This window comes from Carassius carassius, chromosome 38 (genome assembly GCF_963082965.1).
Source record: "Carassius carassius chromosome 38, fCarCar2.1, whole genome shotgun sequence".
In the NCBI taxonomy this organism is placed as follows: domain Eukaryota; kingdom Metazoa; phylum Chordata; class Actinopteri; order Cypriniformes; family Cyprinidae; genus Carassius; species Carassius carassius.
This window is the reverse complement of record NC_081792.1, coordinates 16,023,888-16,042,100: the sequence shown is the minus strand read 5'-3', so window position 1 is coordinate 16,042,100 and position 18,213 is coordinate 16,023,888. Positions and strand designations below refer to the sequence as shown.

At 37.3% G+C, this 18,213-nt stretch overlaps 1 protein-coding gene and 1 pseudogene across 4 annotated transcripts; both read left to right on the top strand.

The window, feature by feature from the left end:
• Positions 1-1,427: 1,427 nt before the first annotated feature.
• LOC132119426 (protein PHTF1-like) lies at positions 1,428-10,342 on the top strand. Of its 4 annotated transcripts, none has more exons than XM_059529370.1 (17): positions 1,428-1,724; positions 2,149-2,243; positions 2,329-2,385; positions 2,470-2,539; positions 3,248-3,406; positions 3,571-3,751; positions 3,960-4,068; positions 4,154-4,330; positions 4,410-4,655; positions 6,285-6,413; positions 6,652-6,921; positions 7,143-7,274; positions 7,642-7,728; positions 8,219-8,374; positions 9,039-9,134; positions 9,220-9,345; positions 9,618-10,342. In XM_059529370.1, exons 2-17 carry the CDS (start codon positions 2,214-2,216, stop codon positions 9,636-9,638), a joined length of 2,046 nt encoding a protein of 681 aa, XP_059385353.1. In that variant the 5' UTR covers positions 1,428-1,724; positions 2,149-2,213; the 3' UTR covers positions 9,639-10,342. The 4 variants fall into 4 exon arrangements, with proteins under 4 accessions (XP_059385353.1, XP_059385351.1, XP_059385352.1 ...); XM_059529368.1 differs by having other exon boundaries at positions 1,428-1,920; XM_059529369.1 differs by having other exon boundaries at positions 1,428-2,070.
• Positions 10,343-15,504: 5,162 nt separating this feature from the next.
• Positions 15,505-17,795, top strand: LOC132119187 (6-phosphofructo-2-kinase/fructose-2,6-bisphosphatase 2-like; annotated as a pseudogene).
• Positions 17,796-18,213: the final 418 nt, after the last annotated feature.

Sequence of the window (18,213 nt, the reverse complement as noted above, 5' to 3'; positions counted from 1 at the left end):
TCGATGCAGTAACCAACACATATAGCATTTCTGTATATTCACAGTAATTTTGATAATCTGGGTAATCCTTAAACACTGGCACTGTCGACTTGCAGTATGGTCCAGATAATAGCCACGGTCAGTTATTTATCTCAATCAAAATTTCTTCATGAAATTTGTGTTTATATGGTGATATTATGATGTCAGACTAATATTGGGCTGAATACTGTGATTATTCTGCATGTTCTTCATTATATGTGGCTGCGAATCTATTCAAAGCATTGTTCAAAGAAAGTGATATAACCCATCCAAAAGAGTGTTACTGGATGTATATTTAAAAATCAAAATCTCTGTTTTCAGTCATCACAGTAACACAAAGCAGTGTGTAGTAAATATTATTATTAAATTATTGATACCTGCAAACATTTTTATCCAAAATGTTCCAGATAGTGGTAAAGCCTGTCTTGATCACATGTCATATTGCTCACATTTTATGCAGTAAACAAATAAGAGTCATGAAAGTCTACACCCATTTAACTATTTATGGGGTTAATTAGGGTCGAAATATTGAATTTAATTTCTGCATATATTTAATTTTCTTATAGAGGAGTAAGCATATGAATTCAATTATAGAAATGAGTAGTGTATTTTCTGCTTGAATAGTGAGAACAAATATTATATTAAAAAAAGAATTAATTTTTCAGAATTTTTCCAGAAGAAAATAACAGTTTCAGAAGTAAAAAGATCTGTTTAATCTCAGACGTAAAGAGACTAAAGCTAAATGAATAAACTAATGTAATGTAATTAAAATGCTGACATCTAGTGGTGAAAATATGGCGGTACATTCTTGTGGCACTACATTATCGTGATATTAGTTCTGTTACTTTTCTCAGCGCTGATCAGGATGGACCAATCACAGTTGCTGAGTACTGGTGAGTAAAGGCGTTTTATTTAGACATATACAGAGTCATCTCATGCGAATAAACAATAAATATATAATAAACGTTTTATTTACAATAATAACATTCATATAAAACGTCACTAAACACAGGTTTAAATGACTTTATACCAGTTAAAAACACTTTAACACGGACCGTGATTACGTATTTTTTTCAACACTAGAAACGGCCACGCAAAAATCTGTTAACTTTCTTCTAAATTAAATAATTAAAGGTGCAATAATTTAAAGTAGTACTAAACAAAGAAATTTATAGCACTTTTGAAAATATGTTTGAAAATAATAATCGCATGAGCTGTATGAAAATAGTTTTTAGTATTTGATTCAAAGTTGATTCGAAGACCACTTTAGTTCAGACAGGTTTTGTGAATTGGTTCAAGTGAGTCATCGTAAAGATCCGACTCAAAGGAACGATTCGTTTAAGAAGCAGCATTTACACATTTGAATACTCCAACCAAAGATGTTAGATGTTACAAAAATGTTTCATTGAACATTCGACTTCAGAATTTAACTAGGGATATTTTATTATATATATTTTGTTTTGGTATCTTATTTTAGTTTATTTTATTTTGTCGTTTTACACTAGCTACTGAAATGTATTTTGTATAATATGTAGTTCCGCCATTCACATTGGATGACTCGTTGTCATCGCGTGCTTCACACACTTGTCGTATCTGCCAGGCGCTGATGAGAGTGGCTGGGAACTTTAACAATCACTTTTCTTTTACAAGAAGATCAATTTATCGTCGATGAGATTTAACCGGATTAATGCCAGGGTGGTTTGACAGTAATTATCGTCAGCTCACTACTTTAGATGGTTGTTTTAACTTCTTATTGAGATGTTTATGATGCGGCGTCAGATAGTTTTGTAGGGGTCGGGGGCGAGGTTAGTTTCAGCGCCAACATAAACATCTGAAAATGTTGACAAGACTCAACAACAACTGCTGAGGAGTCACAGCCAGATATTGTTTATTGGGCTCCAGGTATCTTTAATATTGTAATATTTTCTAGAAGCATGCGACTTTACCTGTAACGTTAGCGGTCTTTATCAAATGCAGTGTAGTTAGGCAGCTCACTAGGTTTTGAAACACAGCCGCTCTCTTTATTTATACTCGATACATCTCTACCTATAAGTCTGTACATTCTTTTGAAAACAGGCGTCTCCTTTTTACTGTAAACGATGCATAATCTGTATGTCTGCCTCTTTCGAGGAATGAAAGATTCTGCACTACTTATCGTCTGAGATGAACTGACCTAATGTAAAAAAAAAAAAAAAATGGCAGGAATAGCTTGGTATCAGAAAAAGGTGAGCCTTACTAGATCTGTTTTACAGTAAATACAGATTGTGTTTAGAAAGGGATGATTGACAGTTCTCTAATCTTGTGTCAAAGATCGGAGCCTATGATCAGCAGATTTGGGAAAAGTCACTGGAACAGACTGAGCTCAAGGTATTTGGCAGTGGCAGTTTTTGTTTGCTACGTTGATGTGCTTTTGAACATTGTGACTTGTGAAACTCTGTTCTGTGTGATCAGGGCTTTGGAAGCAAACCTAAGAAGACTGGCCATATCAAGGCAGATCTCATTGATGTTGATCTAGTGAGAGGTGAGGTATTTTTGTGCATGAATATTTTACAGTTTATAACCAGATTTAAATATTATATAATAAAATGATGTAATCTTATCTAATTCTGAATAAGATGTGTAAAAAGACACACATACAAGTAAACTAAAGATAATAAAATGTGATGTGTCGCATAGGAGCCTCTGGGCTACTATTTTTGCTGACAATTACTTACAGAAATATAATTATTTGTTAACTACTTAAGTATATGTATTTGCCAAGTATAATTGTTCTCCATAAATGTATATTTATTTTATTAATTTATAGTAAAATTGCAATACTGTTCAAAAGTCTGTGGTCACTATGATTTTTTTTAAATAAGTTAATATATTGATCCAGCAAAGATGCATTAAATTGATCAAAAAGGCATTTATAAAGACATTAAAGATATTTCTAATGTTACTAAAGAGTTGTATTTCAAATCTTTTCATCTTTCATCATCGAAGAATCTCAGTTAAAATTTTATTCCCTCAGTTATGTTATTCCTTCAGTTATTATAAATGATGTACATCAATAGTATTTCACAGAATTACTGCTTTTACTGTATTTTACTGATTGAATAAAGCCATTTTTGAAATTGTACTGCCCCCAGACTTTTTAATGATATTGTACATATTTAAACATATCACTGCACGCTAAGGCAACTAACAGCTCTTTTAAATAATTAAAATACTATCTTTACAAACACAGGATCTACCTTTAGCAAGACCAAACCGGAGAGCCCTTGGACCGCTCTGACTCGTAAAGGCTTGGTCAGGGTCCTCTTCTTTCCTTTCTTCTTTCACTGGTGGATCCAAGTTACATCTAAAGGCATTTCCACCCTCATCTTAGTTCTGTACCTTCTTCAAGGTATGCCGTTTTTCCTTCTTTTCAGCAAAGCACAGTCACGTGAACATATCTTAAGCATTCAAGTGTTTTGGACACTTTTTGAAAAATATTCTGTGTCAATGAATTAAAGTGAATGAAAAGTCTCGGTATGGTATCATAAGCTGATGGATCTGTGTTCATTGCAGTGGCAGGAGCTGTGTTGTATTTCGAGGTACCTGCAGCCTGTGCCAGTGAGGTTGTGGGTCCATTGTGTCTCATGCTGTTGTTGGGTACAGTACACTGCCAAATAGTATCCACAGAGTCCTCCAGAAGCCCGGACAACAGCCCTGTCCCCAGTCGGACAGCCAGCCCTGTTCGCAGGAAAAGGTTAAGCTACTGCTGTGTCAGATTTGTTCACAAAAAATATGTCATTGACCCTAGTGTCAAAACAGGCACCAAATTTAAACAGTTATATTACTTGTCTATATTATAAGAGATATAAACAAATAGGTCCTGGCTTTGATTGGTCAGTACTCCATTTGGATGCAATTCCATTTGTGTTCATGTTTTAAATGATTTTGGTGTTTATTCACAGACCGAGGAAGAGTAGAAAATCCAAGCGGTCTGAGGATGAGAGCAGCAGAGGGGGAGCAGAACTCAAACTTGAAGACAACCACCGGCTCTACAGATCAGAGAAGAGACTGGTAAAACAGTTTCCTTAGAGCGGTTCGTTTTGAAGTGTCATGAACATTCATGGTTGTGCTGATCGAGATCCTGTGGGCTTTGCAGAACTCCCTGAGGAGGCCTCCGTATGGAGCTTCTGAAGATCTCTCCAGTGAGGAAGAAGCAGATGAAGCAGAGCTGCAAAGAGAGAGACTCTTCTCATCCGCACCTCCCAAATACGCCCGGGCACTCAGGAATAGACTTCACAGCATCCCCAAGAGCAATCTTCCACCCCAGACTCATGTGAGTATCTGTGTAAAACCAAGGTAAATGTCTGTAGAATAGTTCAGAATATTCATTACTGTTGTGTGAATGCATACAGGGAGAGAATAATGGCAAGCCAACAGATGCCCTGGTGCTTCCACGTGAAGTCAAGCTTCTGCGGCCCTCATCGGGCTCACGTCCAGCCTCCGACACAGATGATATGTTATGGGAGGAGCTTCTACATGATCCTGACTCCGCCTCCACAGGAAGCAGTGAAAGTGGAGAGGAGCCTCACAGTCCTAACCACTCCATCCCTCTGCCCAACATCACTCTGACTAGTGATGAAGATGAAGCTTTACCGCAGGTGGGTTGTGTTAATAAGCTTAATGTGAAAGTGCATCCAAAAATGTAAATTTGCTGAAAATGTACTTCCTTTCAGACCAACCAAGCCTGTATGAGTTTGTTCCTGCATCAGATCAGATTTGAAGAAATTTAGCGTTACTAGACTTGCTCTCCAGTGAATTCTCTGGAGTGAATGGGTGCCGTCAGAACGAGAGTCCAAACAACTGATAAAAACACAGTAATCCACAGACAGTCCATCAAATAACATCTTGTAAAGCAGAAAGCTGGTTTTTAAATAAATAAAAATTGATCATAAATCGTCAAACTATCTTCCAGCTAAAATACGTTTAGTGTTTTGTACACTAATAACTTAGTGTTTTGGTATTTGGTGCATTTGTACAAAAAAAAAAAAAAAAAAAACAGCTTTTTGCGTCACAAGATAGTATGATGGACTGGAGTGGATTACTTGTGGACTATTGTGATGTTTGTATCAGCTGTTTGGACTCTCTTTCTGATGGCACCCATTCACTGGAGAGGATCCACTGGTGAAATTATGTAAAGCTAAATTTTCCCAAATATGTTTTGATGCAGAAACTCATCTGCATTTTGGATGGCCTGATGGTGAGTACATTTTCATTTTTGGGCTAAACTCTTTTTCTTATGGTTACGTTCCGGCTCAAGGAAGTAACAAAATAAAGGGATCAGAGTCCAAAAATTAAATTAAACAAAATATTTATTTTACATCTAGGGGTTATATGAAAAAGAAAAAAGATGTTCGACAAAAAATAAACAAACAATAAAGAAAAAATCAATATGAAGGTCCAGCTCCTGAGCACAACTGCAGGACAGGGGACAGAACTCCTTCCCACAAAGGACAGCCATCTTAAATACTGCTTTGCAAATTCAACACAGGTGTGGATCCTTATCTGGCAACCTATAGGGAAAAGAGAAAACAACAGAACAAACCCAAAACAAAACTGAGCCGTAACATTTTTTTTTTTTTTTTGTAATTTAAACCCTTAGAAAAGGCAAGTTTTTACCACTCCAGTACGAATTAAGATTGCATTGTTAATTTAAACAGCATTTTAATGTTGTATAGACAGGAGGCATTCAATCACAAACTAACCAATAACTGCCCATACAAATATTAATGTGCTTTGCACAGTTTATACAGAAACATCGGTCAGTGTTTAAAAAAAAAAGAAAATTCTCCAACTGCAACAGCAAACTCATTTTTAAATTTCCATGATGTCATTTCCTCAGATGAATGATTAAGCACTTATAACAAGTTGTGAGCACTTTGCATGTTGTGCTCAATCTCTCTGATATTTTAAGAAGCGTATTGATATACAGTCATGAGGGTCTGCATTTTCTTTTTTCTGCATGTTAGTCTGACCTCATGACTTTGATTGGCTGGCATTTTTCTGAATATTATTATACAGTTATAAAAGGTTATGTTGCAATACTTATCTTTTTCACAAGAATTTCATAACTTCTTTCCTTTGTTATGATGTTATGACAATTGTACCCACTTGACATCTTTAACGCCATGTCCCCCAAAAATGTCTAAATTGATTTCATAAAAAAAAAAAAATAATAATAATTTATCTATGCACTTTGAATAACACACATGATTTCTCTCTCCCTTTAGCACCAGTTTTCGTGGCTGCAGGCTTGTCACCCCTCCAGAGACCGTGTCAGTGCCATTATCTGGGAGCAAGGAGACTGTAAGAAAGCTGACATGTCTGTGCTGGAGATCAGTGGTATCATTCTCACACGAGTAAAGTCCTTCTTTCTCTGCCCTGTTTATCTCTACTCTAGTGGTTTAAAGTGCTTGAAAAAAGAGAAGAGAACTGTTGACTTCCTCTTTAAACACAAATTATATTCAAATTCAGTGTAAACTCCTCTGTAAGCATTTGAATGCTGACTGTTTTGGAGCTTTGCATTGGTATTTTTTCTTTGAGACATACCTAAGGTGCTGTTGCTGTACAATCATGCTGAAGGATTTCTGTTTCCAGGTGAAGGTGGTTGAACAAGGGATGGGTTATCTGCTCTTCGGCAGTCTGGTCACCACCTCACTGGCTCTGCTGCCCTACTGCTTCAGACTGGCAAAGAAACTGGATGTTGCCAAACTTAATTCTGTTTCCCTTGAGGAACTGCCCGCTGTGGTCATGGGGCCGCCTTGTGGCTTGTCCTATGCGTTCTTCATCATCACCACAGTAGAAAGACTTTTCCTCTCTGCACTTTTCTTCTTCATGATGTGTGTGGCTGAGAGGACGTATAAACAGGTCAATATGAAAATGCCTTGGCATCAATGTAGTGTTTGTAATAAATGCTTAGATGTTAATTTCTTTGTTATTTTACATTTGTTCGATTCAGTATGCTAATACATTTTTACATTTCAAGTTGCATAAATTAACAGTTAAATTACATGCAAAACTCAGTGCCACAAAATCTTATAAAGCTAAACAGGATGTTTTGTTCTAAATAAATGTGATGTCATCTACAGCGCCTTTTATTTGCGAAACTCTTCAGCCATATCACGTCCGCACGCAAAGCCAAAAAATCGGAGATTCCCCACTTTCGGCTGAAGAAAGTGCAAAATATCAAGATGTGGCTTTCACTTCGATCATTCCTGAAGGTATCATCTTCCCACTACATTAGGGATGCACTATATCATTTTTTGGCTGATATTAATGATTGTTTTTTATATATTTTATATATATAATTTTTATTTTATTTTATTTTTTAGACAAAATAATATAGAATTTTACCCATAACATATTTGGAATTCTTACTTTAACCTTTAAGACATTTTATCAAAGCTCTTTGGTTGCTTTTCAGTTTCAATCCAACTAGCTTAACCAGTCTTTGTTAACACAAATGACAGTGAATGAGTGTTTTTTGCAGGCAGTGACATTTGTATAGTCCTGTTTAAAAATGCATGTACCTAGTTGACATTACATTAAGATACCTGTTTAATTGAAGTTCTCTGTTCTGTTTAACAGAGACGAGGTCCTCAGCGATCAGTTGATGTCATTGTATCATCGATTTTCCTCCTGGCTTTGTCTATTTCCTTCATCATCTGTGCCCAGGTCAGCTGTTGTTCTATCATACAATGTTTTCGACATACCCTTTAGACCTTTTCAAGGTTTACCTTCCCAAAAATCTAATCCTATTTACATAAATGCTCTACCTTTTATGTTGTTTGTTCTGAAACATAAAAACACCCCCTATTTCTATAATCCCGCCCTACAAAGACACCATTGTACCTTTAAAAATAAATATGACATTACACTTGAATTATAATTTAGCAGTGTTAAAATTCATATAAATAATAATAGTTTAACACTGTCACTTTTGTGTTAGTTTTTTTGCCCTTTGTATTTAGTAAGGATAGTAGGAAGTAGAAATGTGGTTAACTGGTAGTGTATGCCATAAAGTCATCTTTTAGAGAAAATTAATTAATTGATATCAATCTTTTATATTAGGCTAAAGTATCAAATTACTGCATCTGGTAAATCTATTCACAGTTTGAAAATGTGACTATCTAATAAAGCAAAGATAACTGGTATTGTGTTTCAGCTTTTGCACAGTCATCACACATTTCTGGACTCAGAGACCAACTGGGAGCTGATGGTCTGGTGTGCTGCTCTAATGGTTTTCCTCCTACGCCTCGCTACCCTTGGAGCTGAGACCAACCGAAAGTACAGCAATGCTTCTGTGCTTCTGACTGAACAGGTGAAATAAATCTCAGCCACACATAGGGGTGTGCAATATCACGGTTTTTGATCATGGATGATTAAAGTGTCGTATAAATATCGTAAATAACAGAAATATTTTACTGTTGTGCCACAACGCACACTCTAATCAGTAGCAGTTCTGGCGCCTCCTTCACAATATACTGTAAAACACCACATACTTTCACATCAAATGTTATAACTCAGTGGTAGAGTTACACTCATGGGACACTGCAGACTTTAAAGCTTTGCCGGTTAAACATTACATAGTGCTGTTCTGACGTGCTTTTTCTGAGCGCGTACACCTGAAGCGCACACACAAACTAAAAAGCAAGTAAATTATGACAGAATTTTCAGTTTTGGGTGAACTATCCCTTTAATGTTAATAAAATAAAAAATCCCTCACTGCTCTTTACTAAAGAACAGTGACGCATATATAGTGTTATTTTTATATTTGTTTATTCCATTTCCTAAACGGTACTGCTAAATACACATAATGTGCTTGAAAATTTTATATAAATGATAATGCTAAAGATATTTAGCATTATTAAATGTCTGAATTAACATTAAGATTAACAAATTATTTTCATTGTTAGTTAATTTTAACTGGTGCAATTAACTAATGTTAGCAGTTAGGGACTTACTGTAAAGTGTTTTTGTTTCAGATAAACTTATATCTTAAGATGGAGAAGAAACCCAACAAAAAGGATCAGCTGAACATAGTAAACAATGTGCTGAGGCTGGCCACAAAATTACTGAAAGTAAGACCGTCAGATAATTACCATTCATTGGAAGAAAAAAATAAGCCATGCCATGCTTGAAATGACCATCATTTGCTACTTTCAGGAATTGGATACTCCATTTCGTCTGCTGGGTCTGACGGTGAACCCTCTGATCTACAATATCACGAGAGTGGTCATCCTGTCAGCCATCTCAGCTGCCGTCAGCGATTTACTAGGGTTCAACATCCGGGTGAGGGAAACATTTGCACACCAAGCACAGTGGTTATCTCCATATGTATCCTGGGTCTGTTTTATTGTCCCGCTGACATGCAGATGTCTGGAGTTATTGATGATCTGTGTTTTTATGACTCTAAAGTCATAACTGCATTTGTACTACTTCGTGTTATCAGCATAGTGGGAGCTGCTCACTCTTTGTAATATATGACTTTTATCACACAACAGTACAACATATACATAAAATCTTTAACAAAATCCATCATGTATTTTTTTTTTTTTTAACAGCTCTGGAAGATCAAACCTTGATGTGATGTCTTAACACTGAGGACAGAGAGACTTGTGCACAACCTAACAGATGACCAAGTTTCTCTATCTTTTAAAAGCTGTGCAAATCTACTGACCAAACTTATACATGACTTTTCTTCCATACCCTGTGCCTTCGGCCAGTCCAAGCAAACCTGTGTTCAGCTCAGCTTTTTTTGTTGACCTCGTATTTGAAATGTAGAACCATAAAGCTCACTCAGACTCCAGTGGGTTTTCTTTATGCACTTGCTTATTGTAACTACTTAACAGCTTGCCGTTATATTCCAACCAGTGACCGCTGTTTCCCATAAATGTATCCTTGGGAAATAATTATCTGGTCGGGAAGCAACCACTTAAAACAGAACTACTGTGTGCCTTGTGAAATGCATATAACAGTACTTTTAAATAAGCTATTTATGAGACATGGATTTGTCAACTGCTGAATGGGTAATGAAATGAAAGTTTTGAGATTTTAGAAAAGGGTACTGAAAAACATGCACACTGAAACTCTTGGAGGGAGCACCTTTTACTGGCATTGTATTAAAATAAAATAAAATAAAAAAACTTTCTCTAAGAAACTTCCTCATTCAATCATTAACAAAATATTTGAGTTTGGGGTGGGGGAAGTTTTCACAGATAAAATTTTAACAGCATTGACGTATTGTGAATGTACCATAACTGACGACTCAAAAATCTTATTTTTAGTTTTAATTGATTTATCATTATTAGAAAAGTGAGGGTTCTGTGATTTTACTGCTATACATTTATACTGCAATCACTGGATAGTTCGTGAACAAATCATAAAAGCAAATAAGAAATATGCTACAAGAAATGTGTGTAAAAATGACAAATGGACATTATTAAAAATTATTAATAATTTATGATGTTATTGTCTTTATAGTTTTTTTAAATAAAATGTTCATGAATTTTAAGATGTAACGATGAAAGTGTCACTGAACGAATGCGTTCGGGAATTGAAAGCATGCATGATTCAAAAGAGTCGAGTCACTGAGGTGAATCAACAGCACCACTTACCAGAACGCTGTAATGTTTGGTTAAAGTCTTCTACAGGTGCATCTCAAAAAAATTGAATATCATGGAAAAGGTCTTTATTTTTTGTAATTAATTTTTTTTTTTGCAAACTTTCTTATGTTCTAGATTCATTGAACACAAACGGAAATATTTCAAGAGTTTTTTTGGTTTTAATTCTAATGTTTACAATATTTTGAGCTTGATTCGTTTTATTAATTTTGAGTATAAATACTGGGAACCTCTTGGGCTAGATTAGAACATGCAACCATACTTATGGGAAAGACTACTGACTCGACAGTTGTCCAGAAGACAATCATCAACACCCTCCACAAGGAGGGTAAGCCACAGAAGGTCATTACTGAAAGGGCTGGCTGTTCACAGAGTGCTGTATCTAAATATATTAATAGAAAGTTGACTGAAAGGAAAAAGTGCACAAGCAAATGGGATGACCACAGCCTTGGGAAGATTGTCAGGAAAAGCTCATTTAAGAACTTGGGAGAGCTTCACAAGGAGTGGACTGAAGCTAGAGTCAGAGCATCAAGAGTCACCATGCTCAGACGTCTTCAGGAAAAGGGCTACAGTGGTCCCATTCCTAAAACCAAACCACTCCTTAACCAGACAAAACATCAGAAGCATTTAATCTGGGGGAAGGAGAAAAAGAGCTGGACTGTCGCTCAGTGCTCCACAGTCCTCTTTTCAGATGAAAGTAAATTTAGCATTTCATTTGCAAATCGAGTTCTGGAGGAAGACTGGAGAGGCACAGAATCCAAGCTGCTTGAAGTCCAGTGTGAAGTTTCTGAAGTCAGTGATGATTTGGGGTGCCGTGACGTCTGCTGGTGTTGCTTTATTGTGTTTTATCAAGTCCAAAGTCAGTGCACCCATCCACCAGGAGATTTTGGAGCACTGTATGCTTCCATCTGCTGACAAGCTTTAAGGATATGCTGATTTCCTTTTCTAGCAGGACTTTAGCACCTGCCCACAGTGCCAAAACCATGATGACCATGATATGTGCTTGATTGGCCAGCCAACTCACCTGACCTGAACCTCACAGAGAATCTATGGGGTATTGTGAAGAGGAAGATAAGTAATATCTGACAAACAATACAGAGGAGCTGAAGGCCGCCATAAAAGCAACCTGGGCTTCAGTAACGCCTCACCAGTGACACAGGCTGAGCGCCTCCATGCGTGGCTGCGTTGAAGCAGTAATTTGTGCAAAAGGAGCATAATTAAACCTGCTTTGGAGATCTTGAACATTTCTGTCTTGTAAATCTTTTTCTGATTAATCTTTGAGAAAATATTCGAATTTTTTGAGATACTGAATTTTTTATTTTCCTAAACTGTAAGTCCCAACCATCAGAATTAAAACAAAAAAACTCTTGAAATATTTCAGTTTGTGTACAGTGAATCTGAAAGTTTAATTTTTTTTTTAATTAAATTACAAAAAATGAAGAACTTTTCGTGATATTCTAATTTTTTGAGATGCACCTGTATTCACGTCACAGACCAATAGACGGACGCTGTGACATGCTTTCACTGGTATTAGCCTACGGTAAGTGACGTCGAGACACACCTTCACTTCACTCACGCGCTTCTCTTGGCGCTGGTTGCTATGGAAGGTCGTCAAGTGCAAGGCGACTGAAGCAACAGCACTTGAAGGGACAACAATTAAGAAACAATAAAGTTTTGTGTATCTCAGTCGTGTTTATTTTTAATCTATTCATTCTATGATGTAATGACTGATTGCTGACAAACTCCACACAGGCTACTGTTTAACTGATGACCGAACATGGAATCCCCAGCATCCTCTTCTGTTACAATGTATTGCGACGTTTGTTGTGACTGTGGCACAACAGAAGCTGCAGTGTCACTGAATAGAGCATTTTGCGTGGAGAAAACGTTTTAAATTGTCGTTAGTTCTTTTTAATAAGCCAATAACTAACTTAGGTTGCGTATATTGTCCTTTTCCCGCCCCCTCCTCTCTTCAGGAATGTTTTTTACAGCAGGAAGAGTAAGTGAGGGATTAAGTCTGTCTGCATAGGTGCAGCAGGAGGCTGCTCCAACCAGTTCTGCTGAAGCCAAGAAATCAGAGCCCAGAGGTCAAGTCAAGAGAAGAAATGCTGTAAGTACACACTCTTTCACATCCCAAAGATCTAAGAAATTGAATGAAACAATGTTTAAACTAGTCCAAGGTGGTCAGCTGGTTATGCCGGTCTGTTTCACGGGTGTTACAGAGGTTTGTGCTATTTTTCTGCTGATGATGAGTGTCCCACATGACCTATTAACAACAGCCCTGGATCATTTCACAGTAGCCCTTCTTATAGTGTCAGCTGTCACTGAGGCTGTTAAACAGAAGTTCACTGTCAGTCTAGAATAAAAATAGACCTGCTGTGCTTCCCTTTATTTATATATGCATTGTCTGTTATGCTGGCTTCAGGGTAAAGGCACATTTGTTTAAGGTTTGTTCTTATTCTTTTTTTTTTCATTATCAAATGGCTGACCTGAGTCAGTATTTTCTTAATACCAAATTCTTTTCTTTATTAAAAAAAAAAAACATTCATTTATCTTGGAAGAATAATTAAATAGACAGAATACCGTTTTATAAATAGTATTGAAAGAAATATAATGCTTTAAATTAGACTGGAGTGAATATACGTATTATACACCAAAATATATATATTTTTATTCATAAAGGATACGATTTGATCAAAGGAGACAGTAAAGATATTCATAATGAATAAGTAATTGTTGTTCTTTTTAACATTATATAGTAAGGGAAACAGGTCAATTTAGCTCAAAGGGAATCATTTAAGATTTTAAAGGGAATTTGAACAGAATCACCGTTTCACGGCTGATCACTGAGACGCCCTGCGATTCACTGAACGAGCCGTTTAACATCAAATCTGCGCTGGATATTAATATCCAAAGTATAGTGAAAACATTATCAATTAGCACAGTAACAAGATCGGCAGTTTAAGACATTAACTTGTAAGCACAAAACACAAGATACTTCTCTTTTCAATATGAATAAGGCTTTATTAGATAAATCTAAGACATATAAACTAATCTAACACATAAGCACACGCACTCACACAATCAAGTTGCAGGAATATCGAAAGTTAGGAAAGAATGAGTTTATGAGAATGGAAATGTGGAATCCCAAGTTTACAGCAATATGTGAAATTGCATAAACATGAACAGCCATCAATCACTTAATTAACCCTCGCACTGAGTTCCTCAATGAGGTTAAAATTATATTAGATACACCAGTACAGATCAGAGTCTGGAGGTAAAGTTACTTGCATTGCCTGTGTAAAGGGGGTTTCCCGAGGTTGCTGATTGCCTGGAAGTTCAGTAGTCGCTGAAGTGACGTTTCGGGAAGCTCGTGGTTGGGCATCGTCTGATGATGCAGAGTTGTGTGGGCTGGTTGAAGTTGAACGGGCACTCGAGGTCAGACTCAGAGACACGACGTTACAAAACTTAACTCAGAACACGATACTCTCAAACGGAAAGAAACTAAAGTAAAAGAACAAAAGTAAAGTTTGACGAGACTAGGTGGTGTTTCTTCTCATCGTGGCTACGTAGCAGCAGGCGTGCAGGCCGAAGCATGCTGGAACAGCGCTCAAAGAACGCTAAAAGTGATGACTAAAAGCAGCAACTGAAATGCAAAAGCTAAAAGCACCACTAAAAGGCAGAATTTGATGGTGTCCTGAGTATTTAAACTGGGTTTTTGGCCACACCTCAAATGTTGTCTTGACCAATCAGATATTTTCTTTGCTCTGGGTATCATAAATCATATGTTATCTTATCAAGCACGTGGTCCGAATTTTCCCGCTCTTGTAGGGTATAATGGACATGATTTCGGGAAGTTGTGGCCTAATGGTTAGAGAGTCGGACTCCCAATCGAAAGGTTGTGAGTTCGAGCCTCGGGCCGGCAGGAATTGTGGGTGGGGGGAGTGCATGTACAGTTCTCTCTCCACCTGCAATACCACGACATAGGTGCCCTTGAGCAAGGCACTGAACCCCCAACTGCTCCCTGGGCGCCGCAGCATAAATGGCTGCCCACTGCTCCGGGTGTGTGTTCACAGTGTGTGTTCACTGCTCTGTGTGTGTGCACTTTGGATGGGTTAAAAGCAGAGCACGAATTATGAGTATGGATCACCATACTTAGCTGAATGTCATTTCACTTTCACATTCAATAACAAGAATATGATATATTTGACAAATAACTGATGGTCAGAAACATTTCAAGCAAGCAGATTGAAATGCATACATACTAAACATGAATATGAATCGTTAAACTATGCAATAGTTATTAAAAAGGCATACACAATAAGTAAATAGGAATATGATAATCAAATGTGTGGGTTTCATAAATTATATGGAGTCAAGCAATGGATCGATATTCCTTTAGGAGTCCTTTTGAGTTCATTGAGTTCACTATAAAATCCAAGGATCTTGTTTATTACTCTCATGGGTTTACATGCGATGGCTGGCGTTGCATCTTGATTACTTGCCCCAAATTTGACAAAAGGAAAAGAAATGTTGCTTGAGCACCAAATCAGCATATTAGATTGATTTCTAAAGGATCATGTGATTCTGAAGACTGGAGTCAATGCAGTCAGGTGTCAACCGTTACAAAGTTTCAGGTCCTATTTTGTAGTTTGTTTGTGGAAAGTACCATAAACCACAAATGCAAACATATTCTGTTGGTGTCCCACATTTACATTTGGCAAATTATAATTGTTAGTAGACTGTAACTTCCTCTAGCTCATGTTGCGCTGTTGATATTGTCTGTCTGTTTTTCTGTGCCTGTCTGACCACAGCATGGGTGTCTTACATGACTAACTCCCCCATCATGATTGTAATGACCGGCCTCTCTGACAGAGGCAAGACGTACATGTCAAAGAAACTCACACGCTCCCTCAACTGGATAGGAGTTCCCACAAAGGATAAGTGGGCAGTTGAATTTAGACAGTTGCAACATATCAAATGACACTCACTATAAGTATTATCTGTCTTCACATTTACATGCATCATTTAGCTCTCAGCTGAGCATTCTGACATGACGGTATATTTTCATTTAAATGTGTAGGCAACACATTTCAACTCAAACTTTCTTGAGTACTCCTTGACCCACAATGCAAGTGTTTTAATCACTGTAACTGAAGTCGGAGGTTCCTAAAGCAATGGGAATTGAACTGTTCCATCTTTACATGCAGAGTGATGTCACCTTGATGCATTACAGTTGCACAGGAACCGATAAAGGATGTGAAGATTAAACATGATTTCTTGTTTTTTGGGTACCTGGGGGTGTACCGGAGGGAAGCAGTTAGAGCATACAAGTCTTATAACCTCTTCAGACATGACAATAAGGAAGCCATGTAGATTTGAAAGTAGGATTATATCTTTGTTAAATTTAATGGGATAGTTCTCCCAAAAAGACAATTTCGACACATATTCTGAAGGTTACATTATTGACAGGTCCAGTATTCCATTACATTAGTTACATTCTGACAGGTTCATTCATGTCTTTCCTGAGAACTGAATTTATTTGAATTCAGTGCATGTCTATTGTTGCAGGGACAGAAAGCTCTCGGACTAAATCTAAAATATCATAAACTGTGTTCCGAAGATGAACGGAGGTCTCACGCGTTTGGAACGACATGAGGGTGATTCATTAATGACTTAATTTAGATTTTTAGGTGAACTAACCCTTTAAGTTTAATTGTGTATTACAATAGTTTCATAATGGCTTTGCTGGCACCACTGATACAGAGAAAAAGACTTTCCTGATCATAGCATTCACTTATTTTTCATAGAAATTTGTCCTTCATTAAAGTGATGAATGTGGTTCGCCAGTTCCTGGTGAACAGTGTTCAGGACTACATCCAGAGCAAGATTGTCTACTACCTCATGAACATCCATGTGCACTCACACTCCATCTACCTGTGCAGACATGGAGAGAGCAAACATAACATCCAGAGCCACATTGGAGGAGATTCTTAACTTTCCCCCCCGAGGGAGACAGGTCTGAACTTATTTAGTGCTGCCTTTATAGCGTTTATTCATCAGAAGATTCTCGACTTTCTCTCTCCTTTGAGAGTAGTTTGCAAGTGCCCTGCGTTAGTTCATTGAGGAGCATAAGCTGTCTGACTTGTAGGTTTGGACCAGCCAGTTAAGGTTTACCATACAGATGGCTGAAGAGCTGGGAGTTCCATATGAACAATGGAAAATCCTCAATGAGATAGATGCTGTTAGTATGCTCAGATTCTAGCAGAGATTACATGCATTTTATATGTATTATATGTTCATGTGAGGAGATGACCTATGAAATTATTTTGAACACATTCCCAGAAGAGTTTGCTTTAAGGGATCAGGACAAATACCACTACAGATATCCAGGAGGAGAGGTACAGCACGTGATGAGCGTATCACTTTGTTGCAGTTCTTCAGAGTATGTTTCTTCTCACTCTCTGTAGCTCTGCAGTTTTTCTGGCTTTTGTTGATGTCAGTGTTCCTGTGGGAAGGTCTGACTGTTTTAAAAGGCTCTTACTTCTTGTAGTCATATCAGGACCTGAATCAGCGACTGGAGACTGTGATTATGGAGCTTTAGAGACATGGCAATATACTGGTCATCTGCCACCAGGCAGTTATGCGCTGCCTACTAACCTATTTCTTGGACAAGAGTGCAGGCAAGTTGCACTTTCACTTGAGAACAACAAATATTTTTTTCTGCTGGCCAGCATATTTTTACTTACCCTTCCAACATTTTCACTGGCCTCAAAAATGTCTCTTTTGAACAATTGAATGCATCACTGCTGAATTGATGATGATGATCTCACTTATTTGAAATGTTCCCTTCATATTGTCATGAGGCTCACTCCTGTTGCTTATGGTGGGCTGGACAGAAACAGTTCTAAACAAATATGTTGGTGCATTTTGATGAGAGAGGACATAACAGGACTTTTTCACTGGAGGAAGTGGAATTATGAAATCATATTTTGGTCACAAATAGCATCCATCAATCCAATAAATGGATTGATGAATTCATTTATTGTATAGAAACTAGCAGCATAACATCTCTTTTTGTGTTCTGTAGAAGAACAAAAGTCTTATGGTTTGGGATGACATGATGATGAATAAATGACAACAGTTTTCATTTTGGGGTAAATCTCTTCAAAGTGATGTGCTTCAGTAATGAATATTGTTGTACTCTGAACATGCCAGTTTGTCTTTGGGCTTCAGTTCTCTTCTCCATCCTTGTCTCCCCTCGTTCTTTCTCCCCTCCCCTTCATCCTCCTCTCTCTATTTTCACAGTCTCTTTTGATTGTACGAAGATTCTCAGAACTTGCATTTACATTCAATCAGATGTTGGTATATATATATATGTGTGTGTGTGTGTGTGTGTGTGTGTGTGTGTGTGTGTGTGTGTGTGTGTGTGTGTGTGTGTGTGTGTGTGTGTGTTTGTTGTGGCTTAATTGCGATGAGTGACTGAATTATGCAAATACTCAGGACACATCAGATGCAAGTTTTCCAGTTGTCCTAG

Coding starts and splice junctions, on each gene's coding strand:
- LOC132119426 (XM_059529370.1), top strand. CDS start 2,214: ATGGCAGGAATAGCTTGGTATCAGAAAAAG. Junction 2,540..3,247: donor TGATGTTGATCTAGTGAGAG/GTGAGGTATTTT, acceptor TTACAAACACAG/GATCTACCTTTAGCAAGACC. Junction 7,729..8,218: donor CCTTCATCATCTGTGCCCAG/GTCAGCTGTTGT, acceptor ATTGTGTTTCAG/CTTTTGCACAGTCATCACAC.